This window comes from Platalea leucorodia (assembly GCF_965183815.1).
Source record: "Platalea leucorodia genome assembly, chromosome: 7".
Classification (NCBI taxonomy): Eukaryota; Metazoa; Chordata; class Aves; order Pelecaniformes; family Threskiornithidae; genus Platalea; species Platalea leucorodia.
In genome coordinates this window covers 19,705,557-19,729,287 of record NC_138829.1, presented here as the reverse complement: position 1 = coordinate 19,729,287, position 23,731 = coordinate 19,705,557, and the positions used below count along the sequence as shown (strand labels likewise).

The 23,731-nt window shown below is 41.0% G+C and overlaps 1 protein-coding gene across 1 annotated transcript in view; it reads left to right on the top strand.

Moving 5' to 3' along the window:
• KCNK13 (potassium two pore domain channel subfamily K member 13) overlaps nt 1-23,101 on the top strand; it is a gene marked incomplete at both ends in the record, with an annotated part of 69,928 nt that extends 46,827 nt beyond the window's left edge. The window contains one exon of the mRNA XM_082316913.1: nt 22,209-23,101. Coding sequence (XP_082173039.1) covers nt 22,209-23,101 — 893 coding nt within the window. The remainder of the gene's footprint in view (nt 1-22,208) is intronic.
• Between the last annotated feature and the right edge of the window lie 630 nt (nt 23,102-23,731).

The window sequence follows — 23,731 nt, the reverse complement described above, 5'->3', positions numbered from 1 at the left end:
ATTAACACAGAGCAAGTATTTGCTAATGCCAAAGCTTCTTGTTGAATTGAAAGATTTAACTAGTTTCTTCTCTTATTTACTACCAATAAGTTTTTGGGGAAGGGTTTGCACATGCATATAGTCGTATTGAGCCATGCTCTGTCTTCCTATTTAATTCACTTATCTTTCCCATGACATTGATGTTTCTGTTAAATTAAATCTGGAAAGCATGTACTTATCACATTATGTTCTTTATCTAGAATATAAGAACTCTTTGGGTGTGAGACCTTATGCACAGTGATAAGAAACGAGGTAGGAATGCCAAGTGTGTTGTTCTGTCTTTATACAGTCTTTTAGGTAGGAATAAGGATTAGGTCTGGTTTACAAGAGATGAGGAAAAGTATTTTTGTAAGTTGTGGAAAACAACATTAAACATTTTGCAGTTGGCAAGCTTTCCCTTCCTTGTGTGGTCACTTGAAGAGAAAGCAGCAATGGGTTGCTCAGGCTGGGGCTGTACTCAAAAGCAGCAGCTTTCAAACAGGACAAGTTATCCTCCCCAGGAGGTGGAATGTAATGTGGAAACGTGGATGTCTAGAAAGCAGCTCCTAAAAACAATTCATCAATTTACCTCCATCGATCAGTGACGCCTACCCAGACAGCAAGGGGAAAGACCACTCTTGTTCTGAACTCTTGTTGGAGAAATGTTTCGGTGAATCCATATAATGGTTTGAACCAAGGAAAAAATTCACATGGGCAAATAGATAACAAACAGCAAAAGGGGCTAGAAGTGAAAGGCAGCATGCAGCCAGGAGAGCAGTTGATCAACTACATGAAAAGCACGTATTTTCAATAGCTGGATGATGACTTTTAAAGCCTTTCAGAAACTACACGCTGGCAGTCCTGCAGAAGTCAATATATTGTTCACCCTCCATCGCTGGTCATGCCTGACAGGGGTGTTTAAAAGGGCATGCAGGGTATGAAATAAATGATATGAAAATCATCTCAAACACCATATTACCATAGTTTGGAAAGGAGTTGCTTTTATCAAACAGCTGTACAACACTATAGACTATCACCTCATTAAATAATTTTTGTTTGTATTATTTAATATTTTTATAATCTGTGTAACCAATATGTCTTCACTAGTCGACAATGTTTCACATTTATACAGAAAGCATTTTTAAAGATAATGTACCATTCCTCAGATGAAGTGGGAATTTTGAAGTAGTGAATGTTGCTTTTTAGAAGCAGCCAAAAAGCACTTACTAAAACAGTAGGCAAATAGCAACTCAGTTTCCAAGCCAGAAGGCTTCCACTGTAACCACCAGCAGAAACACACTTAAAAAGAAAAGTGTTTCAGACAAGGAGGTTCAGTGACAGGCAGCTATGGTGGCAGGTCACCAAATACACTTTTTGAAATTTTGAGTGAAATTTTAGACATTTTCTCTAAGTAACTCAATCTTTAGGTCGAAAGACAGAAGAGTTGCTGAAGAACCCAAGTTCTTCAAAGTCTTTTAAGAAGAAGACACATATACCAAAAATTTTAAACAGAGAGGTGACATTTTTAATAACTTGTGAAGCAGTTTGTTAAAAGCTTTTGCTTCCTCAATCATAGAAACAAAACGAAGCTTACCATCTAGGATGTGGAAGCATTTTCTGATCCACAGCAGCATTTGCTAAGAAGTATTTTGTTGGAGTTTGAAGATTTTTAACACAAAATTTGTCCAATGCCTGTCATATGTACTGACATTTCTCTACAAATTTTCTGAGAGCTTGGAAAGGGTCTATGAGGACAGTTTGCCCTGTCTGTAACCCATTTTCAAAGGCAGATCATTTGAGGCTTCGTCCTATAATCAAAGGCGTCTTTGAAAGGATTGTGAACAGATGTTTACTGCTGAACTGTTCTTCATGAATGATATCTTAAGCAAGAGATTGAGACCTGAATACAGGTATAATGATTATAAAACAGGTCTTCTTCTGACTGAAGAATTACTTAGCCCCAAAAAAGACAGGGATTAAATGTTCCAGCTGAGAAGAAAAGGCCCTTTAAAAGTGCTTCTTGATTAATTACTTTGGATGATCCACTAGATACAACAGTTGTGGGGAAGCCTTTCATCTCTGCATTATTTTATCTATGAAAGAAAACCCAGAGATCATAAGGTTAGACTTCAGTGCTGTGATACTTCTTATACAGTGGGTTATTAGCTAATAGTTCAGTATTATCTGTTGATTTCATTCATTGGGCTTATCCAATGTCTTCAGTAAAAAGGAATACAGATTTAAACTGGTGGTTGCTGTACATAATCAAGTAACAACCACTTACAGAGGATTTTTTTTACAGCCTACTTCATTGCCTCCCCATCTAAAGAATAAATAATAGATACATTACCAGACTGCATGCAAACTCTTATGGCAAACTGCATTGCATCTGTAAATAAACACAACCTTGACATGATCACCATTCAGAAAAGAGCAGAGCAGATGCATCTCCATTTGCTTTAGCAAAGTTGCTGCAGACTCCAGATCCTAAAAATGGAGACCTGTTGCAAAGTAGAGGCTGGGCACATCCTGCACCCGTGCTGCTTGGAACCAGTGTGTTTGGTGGGAATATTCAATGCCTTCTTTCAACGTTATAGCTCTTTTGAGAATGGCAACCGTGTAAAAGCCAGAATCTCCAAAATAGCCAAGGATATAGTGCATCACTTTGCCCAGTCATTTTTGACCAACATGAAGGCTGAAAGGATGCTGACACCCCAGTTTTTCTGAATCCTTTAAGCTGTCATACCTGCCATTAAGGAAAGTCTAACAGGATGCCTGGGCAAAAGAGGGAGCTAAACCCATGTGGTTTTGCCCTGTGACTCTAAAGGGTCTGCCAGCTCCAAACTGGTTGTGCTCCAGTTTGTTGTCTGGCAGACCAGAATCAAGTACAGGTAGATAATTTCTCTCCTAGCATTACAGAGGCTGATCGGGAATCCCGTTTGACATTTTTATTCCTGGGACTTGCATAAATTATATGGTTTTAAATGGGATATTGCCATTCCTTTTCTGAAATTTTCTGTGGCCTCTACTGCTCATGCAAAGACTGATGCTTAACTTCAGCATCAGTACTTCACCTAACAATTTTCTGTTGGTTTATTTTATAAATATATCTGGTGACACAAAACAGCAGAAGTGGACAATCAGAAACAGGATTTAAGAAATAAGTAAAACTCATTGTCAGAGTGAAAAAACAGAGTTTCCGAGTTACCTGAGCAACAACCAGGTCTTTCTCAAGACAAGTTTACTAAATGACATGGAAGCGGAAACTAATATGACTTTCAATAAGCTCATCTGCTCACTTAGTGAAAATCTAAGCAAACATGGTAAACTACAGGCTGCACCCACACCAGGATTTGGGAAGGAGGGGAAGGTATTGCTAGGCCTTCCTCACTGATAAATACTGCATGGGTTATACAGTGGTGACATGCAGATGTTCAAGCAGCTGGACCAGTTACTGGCAGTACAATTCTTGAGGTAGTTCTCTAAGCTAGGTTTCAGGTTTTCTGAAAGTTATGTCCTCAGTAGAAAGTCTGCTAAAACATCTTCAGCTTTAAGCATTGTGCTGTCAGTTGTGAGGCTTGTAAGTGGATGTTGCAAAGATCCTGATATTCAAAACCACAATATGAGGTCAGAAGATGCAAGGGAGAGAACATGAATCAGCTATAACATGCATATGAAACAGCTGCCATTGCTAGCCAATGGTTATCTGAATGTATTCAGATCTTCCATCTGATGACACCTTGCCATTGCTGTTATATGAGTGATTAAGAGATCTTACACAAAAGAAAATTTCTTTGGGGTGGCAGGGTGTCTTCACGTCCTTGGACTCATCGGTCAATGCACATTCACAGAGATGGATGGGGTTTAGTTTGCTGTTCACTCGTCAGGACATCATTCCTCTTTCCCTGAACTGTATATACTGTTCCAGAATAGTCATTAAATGTTCAAGTGAGAGTGGATTTTATGTTACATTTTGCACTGGATACTTAAAACACCTCTTACTTTGCATGGGATGCTTTCTTCTTACCTCAACCAGAAGGATTTATCATTTGAATATACTTAAAGCTTGTTATTCCAGTGCTTCTGTTAAAGAGGACTTTTAGTGGTGCATTTTGTAAAAGATAAATCATAGAGCCATAAACATGTCAAGATTAGCTAAAAACATGTTTTAGCAAGCCCAGAAGTGCATCTGGTAAAGAACGTCATTGTCATGTTTCTAAGTAAAACGTCGCTCTTGGGACTGCAAGACAGCTGGTGGCTGGTTTTATTTTTTTGTTAATGTTGCTTTAACTGCTTCTCAGAAAACATTCATTGTAACATCTTTTAAAGCAAAATTTTATTCAAAGTCAAACTTTAAAATCACATCTTTAAAATATAAAAAAGTCATATACTGAGCAAAAAGTATTTTAGCCAATTTTCACTTTCAGAGAGGAAGGGACAGTGGTGGGTTTTGGTCAAATCCAGTGTGTGTGTGTGTGTGTGTGTGTGTGTGTGTGTTACAGATTTTCAGGTGTTCCCAGAGATCCTGGAAGGCAGCAACACTCAGCACTAGTTCAGCCATAGATTTCATTGAAGTATCAGCACCCAGGAGCTCTAATAACCTCAGTGAAGCCGAGTGCGTTGGAATAATTACTAACCGATTTTTGGTCTACAGCTCGCTTTCATTATTTCACAAAATATTTTTGTACTGGACCAGCTAACTTCTGTTGTTTAGCATTTTAATGTTAGTACATATTCAGATCATACTATACTCCTAACAACAGCCTGGTGTAGTTTGGGGTTTTTTTTCCTTATTTTGCACTTGTGGGAGTTTGGCAGTTACGGTCTCCCTATTCTGTTGAAACAGGGTTAATTTTTCTCTGTCTGTATCATTCTGCATCATAGATGTTGAGAATTTTTTTAAAACACAACAACATAAAAGCTTAATCTTTTCCTGTTCATTTAAAACTGTCCTTTGGAGAATGTCACTTATTTCTCTACCTGTTAAGAAAGTTGCTGTGACTTTGAAACCATTAATTTCTTTAGCTCCTGGCTGGGTGAAAAAAAAAAATTTTTTCCTATGTAGTTCACAAGCCTTGTTTTCAGAAGAAAACGAGCCTCTAATGGAAGTCTGATAAACTCCCTCTCTTCAACTCCTTCACTGACAGGCTTTTTATTTTAAAAGAGATTCTTTTGTGGCACAGGCTTTTGCACCTATTTTTCAGCATGTGGTTTGTATGCTGTATCAAAGCACTATTTCCTTCTCACGTATGGCAAACTGCTTTGGACATGGCTTCCAGGGAGCCATTATAGAGAGACAAAAGACTGCACAGAGTCCTTTTAGTGCAGAAAGGACTTGATAAATGGCCTCAAAACTTTCAGATTTGTTTTCACACAGTTAGCCGTGGCACTGGTCACTTACAGTCCTGAGAAATCCTATCATTTAATTCTGTGCTGCTTTTCCAAAGTAAAGCGTGCTGGTCAGCTGGGGAATAAACATTGTGAATTATGAGGTTAGAAGCATTTAAACCTACTACCAGTAGAGGTGACATCTTCCAAACTTCTGGAAAGAGCCAGGACTTTCTGTTGTCGTTTTTTTCAAGGGTTTTAAAATGAACGAAGTATATTGTATTTGGAGTTACTCGTGCATTTCTTCTTCCCCTGGCAGAATACATTATGAACTAAATAGGTGATACCTCAGTTCCTGGGATAAACATACATAGTAAAAGCTTTCTTAGCTTCACCATTTTCATAAGCAGAATGTGAAAAATAATTTTCATTAACCGTAGTTATTTAACTGATAGGCATTAACAGTATCAAGTAAACCACGACACATCTGTGAAAAAGGTATTTACAAAACAGGGTGTTGTACACAGGCTGCCAACAGCTCTGCTTCCAGGCTTAAGAGTTTCTGAAAGCCTGGGAAAAGCTATCTTCCAAAATAATCTGAAATCTCTAGGATGATTCTTGTGATAAATTTCTCTTTGTGTCTTTCCTTCATTTAACACCAATGTTTGAAATGACGGGCCATTCTTAAGTGACTGTTTCTGAGCGCAGAGGCCAGGACGTAGCCCTAGGTTAGATCTTTCAGACTTTCAGAAAGTGAGTTTGTGTGTTGCACACCAAAGTCCACGTTATCGCTGTAAAGTTCAGGCAGGCATTTCCCCCCAAAGTTTTTACTCTTACGTTTTTCAGCCTTAAGATTTCACCTCAGTGGTTGTCTTCAAGTGATCGCTCAGAGAAGAGCTTGCTTGTCCTGGAGGCTCACAAACACAGAGCTCCGGTAGGAACCTCCTTCGCTGGGCCAGGTAGCTGCAGATGATACCTGTGGGCAGAGGGGAGAGCCCCTCTGAAATGGCTTCTGTTTCCAACAGCAGTGTGGTGTTTGCTGACATACAAGAGGTGTTAATTCAGTTAACAAAGTTGCAGAGAGAAACCTCATCAAGCAGAGAGAAAGCAAATGAGGAGTTTCTCTGGGTCTCTCAAAGGCTACTATTGGGTGTTTAATCAAAAGTATTTCAGAAGCAGTTTCGCAATTTTACTTCTGAAAGGATTCACTTCAGTTTTGTCTTTGCATAAACGAACATCTCTTTTTCCAGACATCATTAAAGTGTGATTTTATTTCCACAAATCTATAAATATCTGACTGGAAAGCCTGGCATCCTTTTTATCCTCTGGATGAATTCACTTCCCACTGGACTCCTTCTGTGCATGGGAGGCCCTGCTCTGAGCAGGGGGGCTGGACTGGCCAGGCTCCAGAGGTGCCTTCCAACCTCAGCCATCCTTGGATTTTGGGATGTCCTTAATACACCACTCGTCCAGTTATATCGGAAAACGCCCACCTTTGTAGCTCTTGACCATTTTTTTCATCTTCTTATAATTCTACCTGCCCCTGCATGCTTGCCACCTTGTTTTTTTATTTGTTTACATGGGTAAGGAAGCTGATGCTGAGATTTTGAGTATGCCTGATGCACAGAGAGCAGGATTGGTCATCATCCAGGTAGGCAGGAAGAGAATCAGTTCTTGCAGTAGGTATTGTGTTTGCGTTCTTCTTAACATTTGCAATGGCATGACACTTAGACAGCAAGCCAAAGTTGCTGTGGAGGACTTGGAGTAGTGCAGTGTGAACCTCCCTGTCCTATTTTACATGTAGGTCCTTTTTTACATAAATGTTTGGACCTGTAAAAACGTATGAGTAGGCCAGATCATTGAACTTAGGCTTGTCTTACAGACATATGACACTAGACCTGTCACTAAAAGAGCATCTCTGGCTTCACAGGAAGGGACACGTGCATTACATTTAGGATATCTGTGAGCCAGGGACTTAGCAAGTCCTTGCCTTTTGAAAAAGCCAGACGTTGAAAACAAAACTATATGCTTTGTCATTGTGCAGATAGAAGCCAGCACAGTTTCGGCAATGACTTTTTTCTCCAAGCCAAAATTCACTGTGCTCCCTATTACTGTCACATTTCTTTGATTTTTTTTTTCTTCTCTATGGTGTCCTAAGTTTGTCTTGACATTTTTGCAGCTGGTGGCAATAACACTTCTTTTGTAGGTGATGTGTTCTTTGGAGTAGCCTGGCATTATTCAGTTTGAGCAACCTGATATAATGAAAGATGTCCCTGCCCATGGCAGGGGAATTGGATGAGATGATCTTTAAAGGTCCCTTCATACCCAAACCATTCTGTGATTCTATGATTACTTCACAAACTCAGCTTTTATTCCCAAATGTCCATCTATCAGCATCCCCACCATAAGTTTTTGGTTTCAAAAAGTCAAAAAGGATGAGAAATAGCCTTTGCCCCCTTCATAACTCCTTGCTTTTGAGACACAGATTAATGGATAAGAAATTCAAAGTTGATTGATAAAACAGGTGTTCAAATTCGTCATCATGTGCTCATTGCAAGCACTCACAGAATTGTCAGTTCTCCATCACCACTTCTCCAGCGATAAATACTCACTGAAATCTCTGATAACGTTTGCCATCAGCATTGTCTGCCAGCTTTTGTAATTTTAATCACAATATTAATATCTGCTTCCTCTTTTATACAGAATATTTCAAAAACCTTACTACATACCAACAGCCTTTTCTATATGGTGTGAGCTCATGGTTCTTGCTTTGCATTTTCAGTCCCTGCTGCACCTGCTTGGGAAGTATGAATTTTTTGTCTTTATTCTTAGCTTTTTGGGGCTGTCTGTCAGTCTCTGAGGAACTAAAGCGGTGTTTGTGCTTTTATGCTGTGCTCCTTTGAGCTGTCCTTCAGTTTGATGTATCCAGGCATCAGGCTAACCTAATTTTCTGGGTGAGGTTTTCTGCTCCTTGGAGGTAGCAGTGCTGAGGCCCTTGGCACATGGTGGTTCTGGTAGTGATGGCTCCCAACCTTCCTCTCTGCCATCAAGATAAGGCTTGAAATTGGTTAGGAAAGTGTAATCACACACAAACACACATGCATATATACTATTTCTTCACATTACCAAAAATTAGCTTTCCTTATCTGTATCCAGCTTCCTTCCAGCCTGTAATGCTGGAGATTTTTTTTCTTTCCTTTACTTTTTTGAGCTTAACACTCACAACAGAGGTCTTTCTGCTTTAGTTGAAACACAAGTGACACTGTTGCATAAAATTGCTCTGGTTGTGTTGGTATTTAAAGCCAGGGAAGAGCTTTAATTTTACAAAATCCCCTTCACTAAAATGCCACTAACAGCATTTCCCCAGGCTCATGTTACCAAGAGGATACGAACAGACACCACATTTTCTCACTTGTTTTTTTCCACTGTGGGAAGCCAAAAAACCTGCCTTACTTCCCGTAGTTTTACCCCTAAATGAGAAGAAACACTAGAGCTTTACTCCAGAGGAAAGCTGTATTAATACATCTTGGACTGAAAAAGCAAATCACAGAAGCTACAGACATATGTACCTTTCCTACAGTATTACATGAAAAATGCCATCCAGGAGACACAGAAACACTTTTTTCCTCCAAGAAAAATAAGATATCTTATGTATCCATGCCAAGAATAAAATTCGCAATAAGCAAATTTAAACTAACCTTTGAAAACTCTTAAACTATAGGCAGATTTGTACTACCTAAAAGGAAAATTTTAGTGTAGATGAGCCTATAGCTTAATTAGTACACAACATTATGTTCCTATTCCGTAATAGCTGAAGTTACTATGTTTACACAGACTGACTGACTGAAAACAAACCTTTGAAACAGTGTTAATTACATTCATGATTCAGATAAAGTATTATCCTGCCAAGATGAACTATGGCTTGAAGTTAACTGCTTATTGTTATTAAGGTAGACTATTCAACAGAAAAAAAGGTTTATATACATATGTATGTATTCATCATATATACACATGCTTATCTGACACAGATATATTTTTCAGTTTTGCATATATGTGATTCCATTCATGTTCTTTTAAGTTCCTTCTGCTGTAAGAAACTGAGACAAAGAAATATTTTTTAATCCCTGCTTCAGTCACACTTCAAGATATTTAGGTCTGGTTTTGATTCTTCAACACATCACAGACACTTCATGTATACAGTATATACCTGTCTTCTGAACATACTCTTCTGGGATCAGTAAGAGAAGGCCAATATTTTAAAGCATTTTTTCCTATAAATATGTCTTTACAGGGACTTCTTTTGGTGCTAAATGTTAACCGAACATCCATCACAAATCAGACTGTTACTGCATTTCTCAATGACCTTAAATCCAAAAGCGTATGCCTTTGGCTTTCAAGTTGAATGTATTTCTGTTGTGATTAAAATTTTGATTTATTTTTATTTTTGTGGTGTTTTTAACAGGAATGGAACTGGTGATACTGCTTTTTTGTACTGTATTATATAAACTGCCTCCTCAGCCATGGCTTTTTTTAACTATGGAAAGGATCAGTTTGTTCTACCATGTTTCTTTATTGCTCCTTCGATAAATTTGTGCATAGCTTGGAGTTTAGGATATGGCAGCTTTTATAATTTTAAGGAAAACCAGTTAGTGTTAAATAATCTGCTGACCCACTGCGGGGGGTCTAACACTTTGTTGTAGTTTGAATTTGAGTCACAACTGTTTACCACAGTTTTGCCAATCTCTGCAAGGCGTGTTGGCATCCACCCCGGGGAGAGGACTTAGGCGATGCGTTGGGTTAGTGGCAGGGTCAGCTGAGTCCCCTGGTTTGGGTGCAGTTGGGCTGGACGAACAGGCGCACCCCCTGCCTCGAGGCACAGGCTGGGCATCCCTCCAGCACACAGCAATCTAATTAGTTTTAATTTATTTACTTTGAACAAGAGAAACACTACTGCTTTAGCATCCTTCTTTTATCGAGGCATCAAACAGAACTTCATTTTTTTATTGTAAAATGTAGGGCTTTCATTTCTCCAAAAAGAAATAGCGAAAAGCTGGTTCTCAAGAGACTCAGAGAGCGGCCTTAGGGCTGCAGCCTCTGCCAGAGGCCTGAGGTGGGGGTACAGGAGCACTAACAACTTCACTCACTGAATTGCAGTTGATGCTACTTGTCCACAGAGCTAACACTCATCGTTATTACAGTCCCCATACCAAGGTATCAGCTGCTAAGCACATTTCAGCACAGGGTTTCCCGTCGTGTTGGTGCCACGTACATACAGGTTTGCACCCAAAGAAGGCTCTGAGCCCCGCCGAAGCTGGGCTTGGTGTCACCATCGGGGCCGGACGTTTCTATGGAGGAGAGAGGTGGAAGCTGGTGTCTGCAGCACATTCACAAACAACTGCAGGGACTGAACCCTTGCTGCCTTCCCAGGGGCTGGCAAGTATGGGTATAGATGGAATCGAGCACTCAAACGCTCCTGCAGCCCCAGCAGAGTTACCAATATTATTCTGCTTTTTAGAGCCTGCCCAACACTTGATGGCTGGCTTTGATGGGTGTTCAGGCTGGACCAGATGTGGTGTTGCACCCATATATAAGGCTCAAGTACCTTTTCATACAACATATTAAAATTAATATGTAATTAAATATTAAATACAAATGTGTTAATAAAATTTAGATTATTTAATTAGATAAATGTTTTTATGTTTTAAGACTCAATAAAAACTACACAAACCTTTAAATGACTGTTCAACAAGTTACAAAAAAGTTTGAAAATAATAATAAGGTATTTTCAAAACTGAGCCCTGTTCTATCCCTATAGTAACACAAAAGGTGTACAGACTTACAAATCTATCCAGGGATGATGGAAAGGCATTGGACATAACACCTCAGGCTTCAAAAACTACATAAAAATTATAAAGGGAAACCAGAAAGTAGGCGTAAAGTATTTATACATGGAATTTATGATAGCACAGGAGCTGTAACAAGGCTGTGTACATTTCTTACACAAGACCTGGAATGAACCTTAAATAAAATATAACCTTAATTATATAAAGCAGAATGGCAAGGTTTCTGTAAATTATCTTATATGAAAAACTTGCAATAATGAAAATTACAGAGGCTCTCTCTCCCAGAGTCATGTATTATTTAAGGACTACACAGACATAACAGAAGTGTCCACAGACCCATAAAGATGTTGTCTATTAAAATTGAATTTTTATTATATTTTTCATCCAATGTCATCCCTTTAGCAGTTTTTTAATTATGTCTTTTAGATTTCTTAACATTGGAAGCTTTTCTTAAGCTAAGTTTCTGTTCAAGGCAGAACATGCTGTTTATATATGTGAAATGAGAGAAGGGCAGTAACAGGTATCCAGCTCTCCAGACTGCTTTTAACAGTGACTCACTGTGAGCTGAACTTCGCTGTGTTAAATACAGACATTGCCTCACATGCACTAACACAAAACCAGCCTTTGTTATGCTCTCCAAAAACAAATCTGTGAAAGCCCCAAGATTTTGCTATTTCTACCCTCGAAGTCCCATTCACACACTCGGCGTGATGCTAACCTACATCTGTGTTACAAGAGTGGGTTCTCAGGCGGCAAGAACTGTTATGCACAATCTTTCACACAAGTCTTTTGTATGCCCGCAGTGGCACAGACTGAGCACGGGACTCGTGCGGTCCTCGGCACAGCATCTCCCTCCTGTCCTTCAGCCTCAGTGAAACAGTAGCAAGAGTGCTGTCTGCCAGGTTTGAGAACTCTCCAAACAACTTAGAGAGGGGAAAAAAATCTCTCTATATATGAGAAAGTGTAGATTGTACTTAACTATATTTATTGTGTCATCAAAACATCTTATATCATTAGTTTCAACGTCAATATTGCCCTTTAGGAATGGACTTAACCCTGCTGTGAGCTCTGCAGAAGGTTACATCTCTCTCGGCCTGCCTGCGCGTGACATTGCAGGTGCAGACCAGCGCAGAAGGAAGCAGCAGCAATGGCACTTAAGGCAGGGTCCCAGGTCACCAAGCAGCCACTCACTCAGTATAGCAGTATAGCTGCAGATATGACTCAGCTCTAATAACCCTGGAGACATTTCCAGCTTTTACAGCACCACAGAGTGCTTGGGCTGCCTGGGTGGGAGTCGCAGAGCTTGCTCGGGCAGCCAGATCTGGAAAGAGAAGAGCATAGAGCACTAAGGAGCGCTGTTATAGCCATACATCCCCTGCCCTCCTGGGCAGGCTGAGCCCCTCTCCAGCCATCTGCACAAGAGAATAGCGTTGCCAATGAAATAAATGCTACCACACACCAGGCTGTCCCTGATAAAATCTTATTTTGTCAAATAATTGTTGCAGTAATGGAGAGTTTCAGGACACGGCTAGCTCATTTCCACCTCGTAGTCAGAGAGAGGGTCAACATGTTGAAATGAATGGTTCTGACAACATGTAGGAACGTACGTCTCACCAGCCAGCCACACAGTTCAGATGCCGAGTTTCCACTGATGGGAAATCAGAGGTGTGTGTGTGTGCATGTGTGTGTGATTTTCGGCATACACTTAGCAAAATGAACCACACAACATTTTTTTTTCATATCAGAAATTGGACCCCAGTCTAAGTTTACTGCTGTCAGGTAGCTGTGACAGCACCGTGCCTGCTTTCATGGACGTCTCCTCTCACACAGTGAAAGTCTTCACAGAAATGTGTCATCTTCTCTTCCTGGGAAGGACTTAAGGTCCTTGTTCCTTTCCAGAACAGGACTCTGTTAGGAGGTTGCTGATGTAGCAGTGTCATAAGGGGAGCGATGTGACATGATTTGAGAGCGCATTAGCTCTTCCTACAGGAGTTCCTCTGGGTGACAATTACTCCAGCAGAACTAGAGTTCTCCTAAGCTACTTACTCGGCTCCGACAGCACCAGAATAGGCTATCATGGCAGAAGTGAATTTTGCCAAATCATTAGTGTCTGCACACTGTAGAAACAGTGCGCGGTACAGTACATTTTCTGAATAAAGACTTTGAAGTAGAGCTTCTCTTAGAGCTGTTTCTTCTGCCTCTCTTTCAGAAGCACAAAATGTCTTTACGTAGATAGTTCAGTGCAGAATGTGTCTGAGGGAAGGAGGGTCAGCATCTTTGCAGGTAGCTAAGACTTTCAGTATTTCTCTTTCCTAATTACTATTTTCTTGATGATCTTTTCACTGCAGTTGTAAGTCTCGGTCCTATTTAGCTTGGTTCACACCTGTCACGATCCTCAATCATTTTCCAGTGACTGTTCCACTCGTGAAATTCATCATTTCCCCAGTGGGTCATGGCCAAAGTATAACTATAGAGAAAAACAAGGAAGAAGAATTAATCAAATAAATAGAAAATGCATTAGGAATATAGCCACAACATCACAGACAAAGAGCTCTGATCGTAGGCTAAACTGGAAAGCTGTTTCGTGATGATATTTATATTTCTAGCATCACAATGATTCATTATTGTTGCTATAGTGTTACCCCCTCTTTCTACCCACTTCCTCTTTGTGGGAAAGGCAGGAGCAGCGAACGGCGCACATTCAAAAAGGAAATGAAACCTCTCAGAAAAGAGAGATATTTTGCAGAACAATAGAAAGACCCAATCTCATGATTCAAAATTAACTGTAGAATCTATATGTCTGGTCCTAGTCTTCCCCTGCACACGTTATATTCAGTGCTCCAGGCTTCATTCATGAGGAATTAGGATTGATGAACTGTTTCTCACACTCTTTCACAGCCTCAAGTGTACCAGGAAATGAAAACTGAAAGTTTAATTAATGTAACCTGTGAATGTCAGGACATCCAGAATTAAAACACATGCCGAACCGTGTACCCCCAGGCAGAGGGAGATGAGTGTGGGTAACGATCCAGGAGAAACGCTTACAGCAATTGGTAGCACTGGAGTAGCTTACAACAGAAAAGATGACGTGACCTAATATTGGCCTGGAGTAGGCAGCTGGATTCCCAGAGGCGGTGTGCTGTGCCCTTTGGCCTCCCAAGGACATGCCAGGACGTGGGTGGCACGAGTCCCCTGGGCTGTGCCCCCTCGGCTGTGTCTGGGGAATGGGACGTGACGGGGCAGGGGGACCCCAGCAGAGCCAGAACGGCTGGGTGGGATGGCTGCACAGCCTCGTCTCGGAGGTCTGGCTTTTGCAGGCTGATGCTTGTTTTAATTCAGCTTTCCTAGACTTTCAGAGGCTGATAAATCAGAGTATTGAGGAAAGAAAATAGAGAAATTAGATTTTTTTTATAGAGTTGATTAATTGTAGAAAGTTGATGCCTGTTTCCTCTTGTTAGATTTCAATATAAACATGTTACTGTTAGATTGAGATCAATACTTGCTTAATGTTAGTCAATATTTACCTTCTGTTGGAGGGTTCTGCTTTAGGAGAACTTGCTGTTGGACCTCAGTCCTTCTTACCAAACTGACTATTGATAAGAATTACAGCTGCTTGCTTTTCTTTGATTATACTCAGTACTTCCTTCAGGAAATCAGGAAGAGTGATTATATTACACTATCGATGTGTTTACACTTTTTAATTGTTCTTTTGTATAAGTAACCTATATCCTTTTGGAATATGCATACAATATAACCTGAACGCAGAGGTGGATTTTAGAGTACTTTGCAATAACAAGCTGCAAGATCGAAGTTTTGCTGCCAAGATAAAATTGTTTTGCGTAGGAGGTGTGCAGTGCTTTAGAAAACTTTGACTGACTCTACTTGGAGTTTAAATTCCTTCCAGCTTCTGAAAATGTAGCTCTGCTACAGAGACATTCAGAATTAGTATGAATATTCAACAAACAAATCTGAATCCTTGCTTAAGCAACATGTGGAAAAAAACCCACAATACTTGAAGGAAAATTGAAACTACAAGGGATGTAGTTGCTCAGTTCAGCTGAATATTAGGAAAGATAATACCAGGTTGCAGTAATCAATGGATCATGGGACACGGGCAAATCGGTATCATACTGATTTCAGAGTAGAAATCTGAAATTTTTACTAAGGAGTCCTTCTTCATTGCTGGGCTGGTAACGTTAGGGTTTGTCGTGCATATCTATCAATGGTGATAATATAGTGCCATATCTGCAGACATATCTAACAAATCCATTGAAACACTTTTCAGTACCTTAAAAACATTCAATTTTCTGAACTCAGAATGATCTGATACCCACTTGATTAACTATAATCTTGATTTCTACTTGAAATAACTCTTTTTCAAGAAATGTCGCCCAACTTACAAAGTTCACTAAATTTCATCAGCATTCTCTCATACCATAAAAAATTATCACTAGCATTTTTTTCCTGCAGTTGTTTCCTGTTTTTATTTCTTTATCACAAGAAGCAATCTTGTATTTTCAAAAAATGTCCCAAGTGTCAGCCACTGCTTTTATTTCCTCTTTTTTATGATTTCATGGTTTCATTCTGTATTTGCTTCCCAGTCTGCCAATTTAACGTCTTGCTCTTTCACTGTTACGTTGCGTGGGTCAGACTGCTGCTCTAATTGCTCACTAAGTCATTTCTCTTCTGTATATTTGTTGGTTTCTCCTCTACTTCTCCTATTTGAGTAATCTCTTTCAAACTGCTAGGACTGAAGTTTTTCATGTAGGACTTATAAAAGAACTCAAACATGAAACTGCTGCTTAACTAAGTGTTAAAAATCAGTTTTGGTGCATGGAGAAGAAATGGTAGGAAATGGTAGCAAATGGCAGCAAATGTAACAACAATTTGTAGAAAAGGTGGCAAAAATGTTCCTGGAAACGATAGGCCATTAAGTCTGTCTTCCATAGAGGCACATTAGGAAAGTGTAAACAAGAATATAATTAGTTGGGATGCTCAAAAAGGTGATACAGCTTTTGCAGAGGGAAATCACGTCATACAAAAATAACAGTGTACCTGGACGTTCAAAAAGCCTTTTCACAAATGTCCTGGTAAAATCCTCTGAAGAAATAAAACTCTAATGGGATGAAAAGTGGAGTCCTGTCATTGATAAATACCTGTTTAAAAGGAATAGAAGTCTAGGTATCAGTTTTCAAAATGGAAGAACACTAACAACAGGGTCTCTGAGGCTCTTTGCTGACACCTGCACATTTCAACAGTCAGAAACAATGTAAGAAAAGAGGTAAATAAATAGATAACAACATTTCCTTAGGACAGAGAAGTATTCAGGATAGCCAACTGTAAACCTGACTGTAATGAACTGTAGAAGAATCTCATATTACTGAATAACTAAGTAAAAATTAGATGAAATTCAGTGGTGACAAATGTGAAGTAATGCACATGGAAGAAGATAGATGTAATTACAGCCAGACACTGATGAGCTCCAAGACAGCCATCACCTGTTGAGCAAGGGAGCTAAGACCCGCTGTGGATAGGTTGCTGAAAATATCAGTTCAGTGGTCAATAGCAATTAAAAAGGCAAACAGGAATTCCTATGAAAAAGAGAGCAAAACACAACAGATGAGTATGCCCCGCATCCATTCAAAGTACTTTTGCATTGCAAAATACTGTATATAGTTCTGGTCCTGCTCCTTTATCTTTGAAAGACTCTATTAAGGTAGAAAAGAAACGAGAAAGGTAATAGGGCTGGTTAGAAGTATGTCTTAGCAGACTGAAAACTAGAGACTAAATGTTATAGACTTCCTCAGACTGGGGAAGAAATGAGAAAGAAGGAAATAATAGAAGTCTGTAAAATTGGAAGGGGGAAGGTGAAGGGAGAGTGTGCGTGGAGAATGATGATCGCTACAGCTAACTGCAAAAAGTGGGAAGCCTGGAATGAATTGTCAGGCAGCTGGTTAGATGAAGACTTCTTTTCCGCAAAGCATAATTACATTGAGGAACTTACTGTCTCAGGTTTAATGGAGACCAACAGTATAAATTATTTGAAAAACAATTTGACAAGACTGATGATTGAATTATTAAATACGATGTCCTCAAAGCCTCTAAACTGCTGATTTCTGCGAGCTGGGAGGATGTCCCAGGGAAAGATCACTCTGTGCATATTTTCTTCCCTATTTACACTTTCTTATATATTTTCACTGTCAAAGAAAGACGGTGGTCTGACCCAGTATGTCGATTCTGTGTCCTTGCAGCTTGGTCCTGCTCACCCGAAGTCTCTAATCCCAGGGCAGCTGACACCCCTCAGCTGGCACGTAGAACGTGGATGACCACCTCCTGCAGTAGGTGCAAAGCAAAAATATGGCAGTTGCTTCTAAACCCATCGTTTTTGCTGTAAGAAAAGCCAAACAACTAGGAAGGCTTAGTTACACAACTGTAGTATGTATTTGCATGTTTGATTTGACAATGACAATACCAAGAGCTACATTTTCTGATAAACATGACTTGCAGCTATGACAGGTCCAGTTTGTGAATAAACCTGATCTTATAATTACAGTGAAAAAATACTTGCATGTGACACTCTCAGCTATCTCAAGAAGACAGCAAAAATGAACTCGCAAGTCTATATGCACAGTCTTTCTCTAGCGTCTGCAGGAATCATTGAAGTTATAAGGACTCTGCCTTTGGTTAACATTTTAAGGGACTGGAAATGAAAAGTCTGCTGTTTGTAAGGCTGTACTCTCTGTTACAAAGAGAGGGCAGTTTGCCTGTACAGGTCACGGGCATGGAAATGGGGGCTGCTGGCCCAGTTCTGGGGTACCCCAACAGGAACCAGGGGAAGCACGATTCTCCTGGGGTGGTGCAGGGACTGGAGAAAGACACCAGGCAGAGCAATAGGTGTCCTACCACTGTGTCAAGACTTCAAACTGACATATTTCAGCTGCAAAATTAAATATTTTGGATTAAAAATGCTGCCTCAAGCAAGCATGTCAATAGTAATTCAGATACCTCATGGCCTGTTCCTCTCTGGTTCAGTTTGTCAGGTAGGCAGCATCTCATGTGGCATGCCAGAGAAACCCTCAGCTGCTGTGGAGAGACCTGCCAGGCATTTTTTCACGTTATATTTTTGCAAAAAAAATTAAATGCTGCAATATTTCCATTTTTAAATGCTGTAGTGGCACCCCAGACTCCATTCTCCTTTTCTATAATTGTAGGAAAAAAAGGCATTTTACAAGCAAAGTAGGGAATCTACATTTTTTAGCCCCTTGCTCTGTAGAGTATCTGAAGCAGAAGAGATGGGATAAATAGTGCCTTTGCTAGTGTCTCATCTATCTTCTGCCAAATATATGGTGAGGCACTAATGCTGTGTTGTAGTGGGGGAACACAGGTGCACTTTGCAGCTACCAGGTCTGGGTGCATGTCCCAGGTTCACATGGAGATGTCCCCTGGCTCTGCACCAGCCTTCGCTCACGTCTCTCCACGCAAAAGAGCCACCACAAGCCCTGACCAGGTCCAGCATGCAGAAGGGACATATGGAGATACCGCCAGGACTTACGGGGATACCTGCCCCCAGGACAGACATTGCTGTGCTAAGCGTTGTCTTTGCTTTCAGACGGAATAGCTGACGGCTCCTCTGGTGCTTGAGTAATCTGTATGATCCCAGCACGCAGACAACAGGCTTATTTTGGTGTCCTTAGGTGAAAGGGGAGAGTTTTGGTGTGAGAGCTGTCACTGACCTCATGAAAGAATTGACTTATCCATAGATCCTCTGTGTTTGCACAGCAGAAGATCATCAGTAATTTTACTAAAACAAGAGCAAATCCTATTGCCGTACCTTTTTGTCTATGAATGAGCCACATTTTTTCCTTACAGAAATTTGGGGGAAAAAAGAGGCAGATCCCACCAAGGATAACAATTCACTTCCAGCTAGTGTTTGCAGGGCTGTTGTATGAAAAGGGTTTTTGAAAGAATTCACTTTTTAGTAGAGATTAATGAGCAGTGCATTTCTAGTTTGATGACCAGCAGGAAAAAAAAGGAAAAAAACTTAACCTGAAGTTGTATAGGAACAGATTTTTTTAGGTCTTTCAGAAGGATAAAATATAATGAAATTTTTGATAGGTTTAATTTGATCATTAGTGAAATGTTGTGTTCCATTTTAAGATTACGAAATTTTTAAAAATCTGAAAGATTTTTCAAAGTATTTTTTCCCATTCTTTTTACTTCCAACTGTGGGTTTTTTTAACCAAAAGGTGACTGATATTTTGATATGAAAATTTTTATCACAAAAAATGCCAAAAGAGAACATTTAGTTTCATTTCAACTGTCTCAGCTTTTTTACAATTTTGCCCTCCTGCATTTCTTGGCTGAAAGAATTCACCAAATTTACTTGGGTTTATGAATATTTCAAACACTCCAAGAGTCCATTTGGAGAAAAATGTACTTACTGTTAAACAAGTCCTACTCTATAATACAGCATCCCATGTTAATCCTGAGTGTAACACTGTGATGGTCAAAGTTAACCAGGCATAGTGTGGCCCAATACGTGGAAATATAAGGCATTTCAAGAACTGAAATGATTTCTGAAAGTAAAAGCTTATAGCTCATTTTTGACAAATGATCTTTGAAGGAAATTACTTGTTAAATTAATATCTTTATACTGCTTTTGGATTTTCCATTTTAGTGCTTCTTTGGAAACGTTAGTGTTGATTGCTACTGTATTGAGATTTGTAAATAGAAAAATGAACAAAAAATTACATTTATCCAGGAGGTCAAAACAGTGCCCGTGCTGAAGAGGCAGAGCTGACAAGGTGCAGAGTCACAGTCACAGCCTCACTGCCTCTCTGGATCAATGATGTTCTGCATCTTTTGGTATTTATGGTTCACCATGCAATTCCTGTCATGCCTGTTCGGGTACCTTTGTAAAGCCTTTGCTAGTGCGTTTTTAGTCATGCAGATCTGAGCTCTGTGATAAAATCCAGCCGACTAAACAAATGAACCTGAGGAGCCCAGGCTCTAGCTGCGATGCCAGTGGCAGGATCCCGAGAGGGGCCTGTGGGAAGCAGCCCAAAGGCGTATTGCCACGCTGGAGGTGTGAGCCTGAGCTACATTTCTCTTCCCAGGACATTTGCTTTATGCTGTGAGAGATCCGTGCCGCTCCCCACTGCTCTTCACCCTGTGCCAGAGGCTCCCCATCTTTCCGCCTCTGCCCAGCCTGCAGCCGCTTCTCTTCTTCAAAGGGCAGGGTGGGCCAGGGGCGCAGCAGCCCCCCCATCCTCCCCGCCGGCTGCCTCGGGCAGATCCCACCAGCTGCAGAGAGGTTCCCCTCATCCATCGGTCTTTACGGGTCTGTCCACAGGGTGGAGGTCATAACTTGCACATAAGCCAGACTGCACAGAAAATAAACATCAAAACTAGAATTATCGGGGGATCAGGTCATGGAGCAGAAGGGGAAGGTAGAAAGCGAGTGGAAATATTTGTGTGCCAAGGGGAGCAATGGCAAAAAGTCCTTGCCATGAAGAATGTATTGTCTATGTGCTTTGTCTCATGGTGCTGTTCCCCACCGCACGGAGCTGCATTCCATCTCTCTCTAGCATAGAAATTTGATGAGGAGGCTCGTGCCTCCTGTGGGTCCTCTGGATGCGGTGGTTTGGCTGTGGATGCAGGCGAAGATGCAGCGACCCTCGAGAGCCCACGCTTGGGGCTGTCATTCAGAGGGGGTCGTGCCGGAGGGGTGAAGGCGAGGGCTGTCGCTTAACTGTGTGAGGCAGGAGCAGAGTCAGAGAGGAATCTGTGCTGGTAGCAGGTTTCCAGTGAAGGGAAGATGACTGCAATTCAGCACTGCTGGAAACATGGTCTCTTCACACTGCAGTTGTCTGTCTTCCAAGCACAAGCGTATCACTCTGAATATGGGTTCCTTTATTTCCCAGAGCCTAAAGTCTTTATTTCATAATTAGCATCTCACAATTCCAAAGAGAGGGGAACAAACAAAAGCATCTCTTGTCCAACATGATTTTTCTGTCCTCTCAGCAAGATTGTTTTCATTTAATTGATCAGTTATGTAATCCCTTATTAATCCTAATAAAACAGCAGCAAAGTTATTTATCATGAATATTACTCGAATTTGCTCAGTGATGTTCTGGACATGCTTTTTATTCTTTAGTAATATCTTACTAAAGCAACATTGTCTTATCAATAGTTGTAACCAAAACAAAATTACTATTTACAGGCTTTAAGAAGGGAGGGATTTGAGAGAAGACTGAAGCACCTCTGACATGAGAAATCCCACAAAGGGGAATGAGACCAGAGGAGATTTTCATTAAGACCCACGTACATATTTGAGCTGTGGAGTGGGACACAGAGAAATAAGAAAACTTCAGCAATGCTGATTTAAAACAGGGCTCCGATGCCTGCTGGGGACCCCCATGAGGGGCTGCTGCCCCTGTCAGGGGCTGCCTCCTCCAGTGTGTACTCCCAGCCTGGGCCTCCCTGGCTGGGCTGCGGTGGGTGCTCGGTGCTGGCTGATGTGCCACCCGTGCTTACAGCACGAGCTAAGTGAGGGTCAGAAAGATTTCACCTTGGGTTATAAAGATTTGGTGGGGATGGACCCCTGTGAGGTAAGAGCCACCCCTGGATGAGACCCATGGTGCAGAGCAACAGAAGAGAGAAGGAAGGGGCTGCAATAATCCCAAAGCCTGGAAGTGATCCAAGGCACAAAGGGGGATGGAGCGAGCCTAGCAACCCAACCAAAATTCAGACCTTCACTAAACTCTCTTTTCTTTCCAGTGTGTTTTCTTCTGCTTTTTGTTTCATTCTGATTCTGGAGGAAATCCTGGCATGAGTTTTCTTCCCCTTACTGCTGGGACAATTTCAAGCACAAGTAGGTAACAGTTTGGGAGTGTCCCCTCACTTTTTTCCAGAGCTGAGGTGTGCCACGGGGATTTGCTGCCAGTTCTTTCTGTGACAAAACTCCTGACATGGTAACGACAGGTTTATTTTTTTCAACTGTTCTGTTTTGTCTTCCAGGGTTTGGCATGACCACCCCAGCCACCGTCGGAGGCAAAATCTTTCTGATATTTTATGGCCTTATAGGATGTGCAGGGACCATTTTGTTCTTCAACCTGTTCCTAGAGCGCTTGATCACTGTCATAGCCTATGTCATGAAGTCCTGCCATGAAAGACAGCTGAGGAGGAAAGGGGTCCTCCCTCACAACGGCCGGCGGGGCTCGGGGACCTCTGAGGTGGACAGCCTGGCGGGCTGGAAGCCCTCCGTGTACTACGTCATGCTGATTTTATGTGTAGCATCGCTCATCATTTCCTGCTGTGCCTCTGCAATGTACACACCGATTGAAGGGTGGAGTTACTTTGACTCGCTTTACTTCTGCTTCGTGGCCTTCAGCACCATCGGTTTCGGTGATCTGGTCAGTAGCCAGAACATCAAGTATGAGAGCCAAGGCCTTTACCGCTTTGGCAATTTTGTCTTCATACTCATGGGGGTGTGCTGCATCTATTCCTTATTTAACGTGATCTCTATTGTCATCAAACAGTCCATAAACTGGATATTAAAGAAGCTGGACTGCAGGTGCTGCCACAGATGCCAAAGAAAATTATTTCGTTCACGGAGGAATGTGGTAATGCCAGGAAATGTGCGCGGCCGGAGAAACATCTCCATCGAGACTGATGTTATCAATGAGAGCGACACAGACGGACGCCGGCTGTCAGGCGAGATGATCTCCATGAAGGACTTCCTGGCCTCCAACAAAGTCTCACTGGCCATAATGCAGAAACAGCTGTCAGAAACTGCTAATGGCTATCCAAGGCAAATGAGCTCTAATTCAAAGCAAAATGGATTCTCTGGTGGGGTTGGAGCCCTAGCAATTATGAATAACAGACTGGCAGAGACAAGTGTGGATAGGTAAAATAATAACAGTAATAACAGTGAAACAGCGTGAATCATTTCAACAAGTATAGAAGCAACATGAATCAAGTGGAAATAGCTAGGGAGAGAGTGTTGCCAGAGGGTGGGATGGATGTGAATGGCATATCTCCTGTTGGACGATCTCTGACACTTTTTTGGGGCTGTCACTTAATGTCTTTGCTCTTTGAATTGCACCAGTCTCAGCCTTCCTTCTCCCCCTTCCTTTTGTTCCTCAACAGGTCACTGCAGGAGAAATTTAATTTAGCCTTCAGATCAACTTTCCATGTCCTGTTCTCCTCCATTTATGTGAAATACAGATTTCAGGATAAGAAATCTGTGGTATGGGAAGAAACCAAGTGTGTCTACTGAACACATTCTTCAAAGATTGTTCTCAGCTTTCTGTCTTACTCTTGTCATACCTGTTTTCTGAAAGTAGCTTATTTGAGACCAAAAGAGGAATCAGCCTTTTTCTGTGATACTGCAGATCTAATTTAATGGAATAAAAAAACCAAACTATTTTCTTTTACATATCTCTTCTTAAAATGTATTCCTATTGTGAAACAGCTAGGCTTGAAAAGCCAGCTTCTGCTGCCATTAATATTTGTGTAAATCTGGAGTAATTCTATGCAAG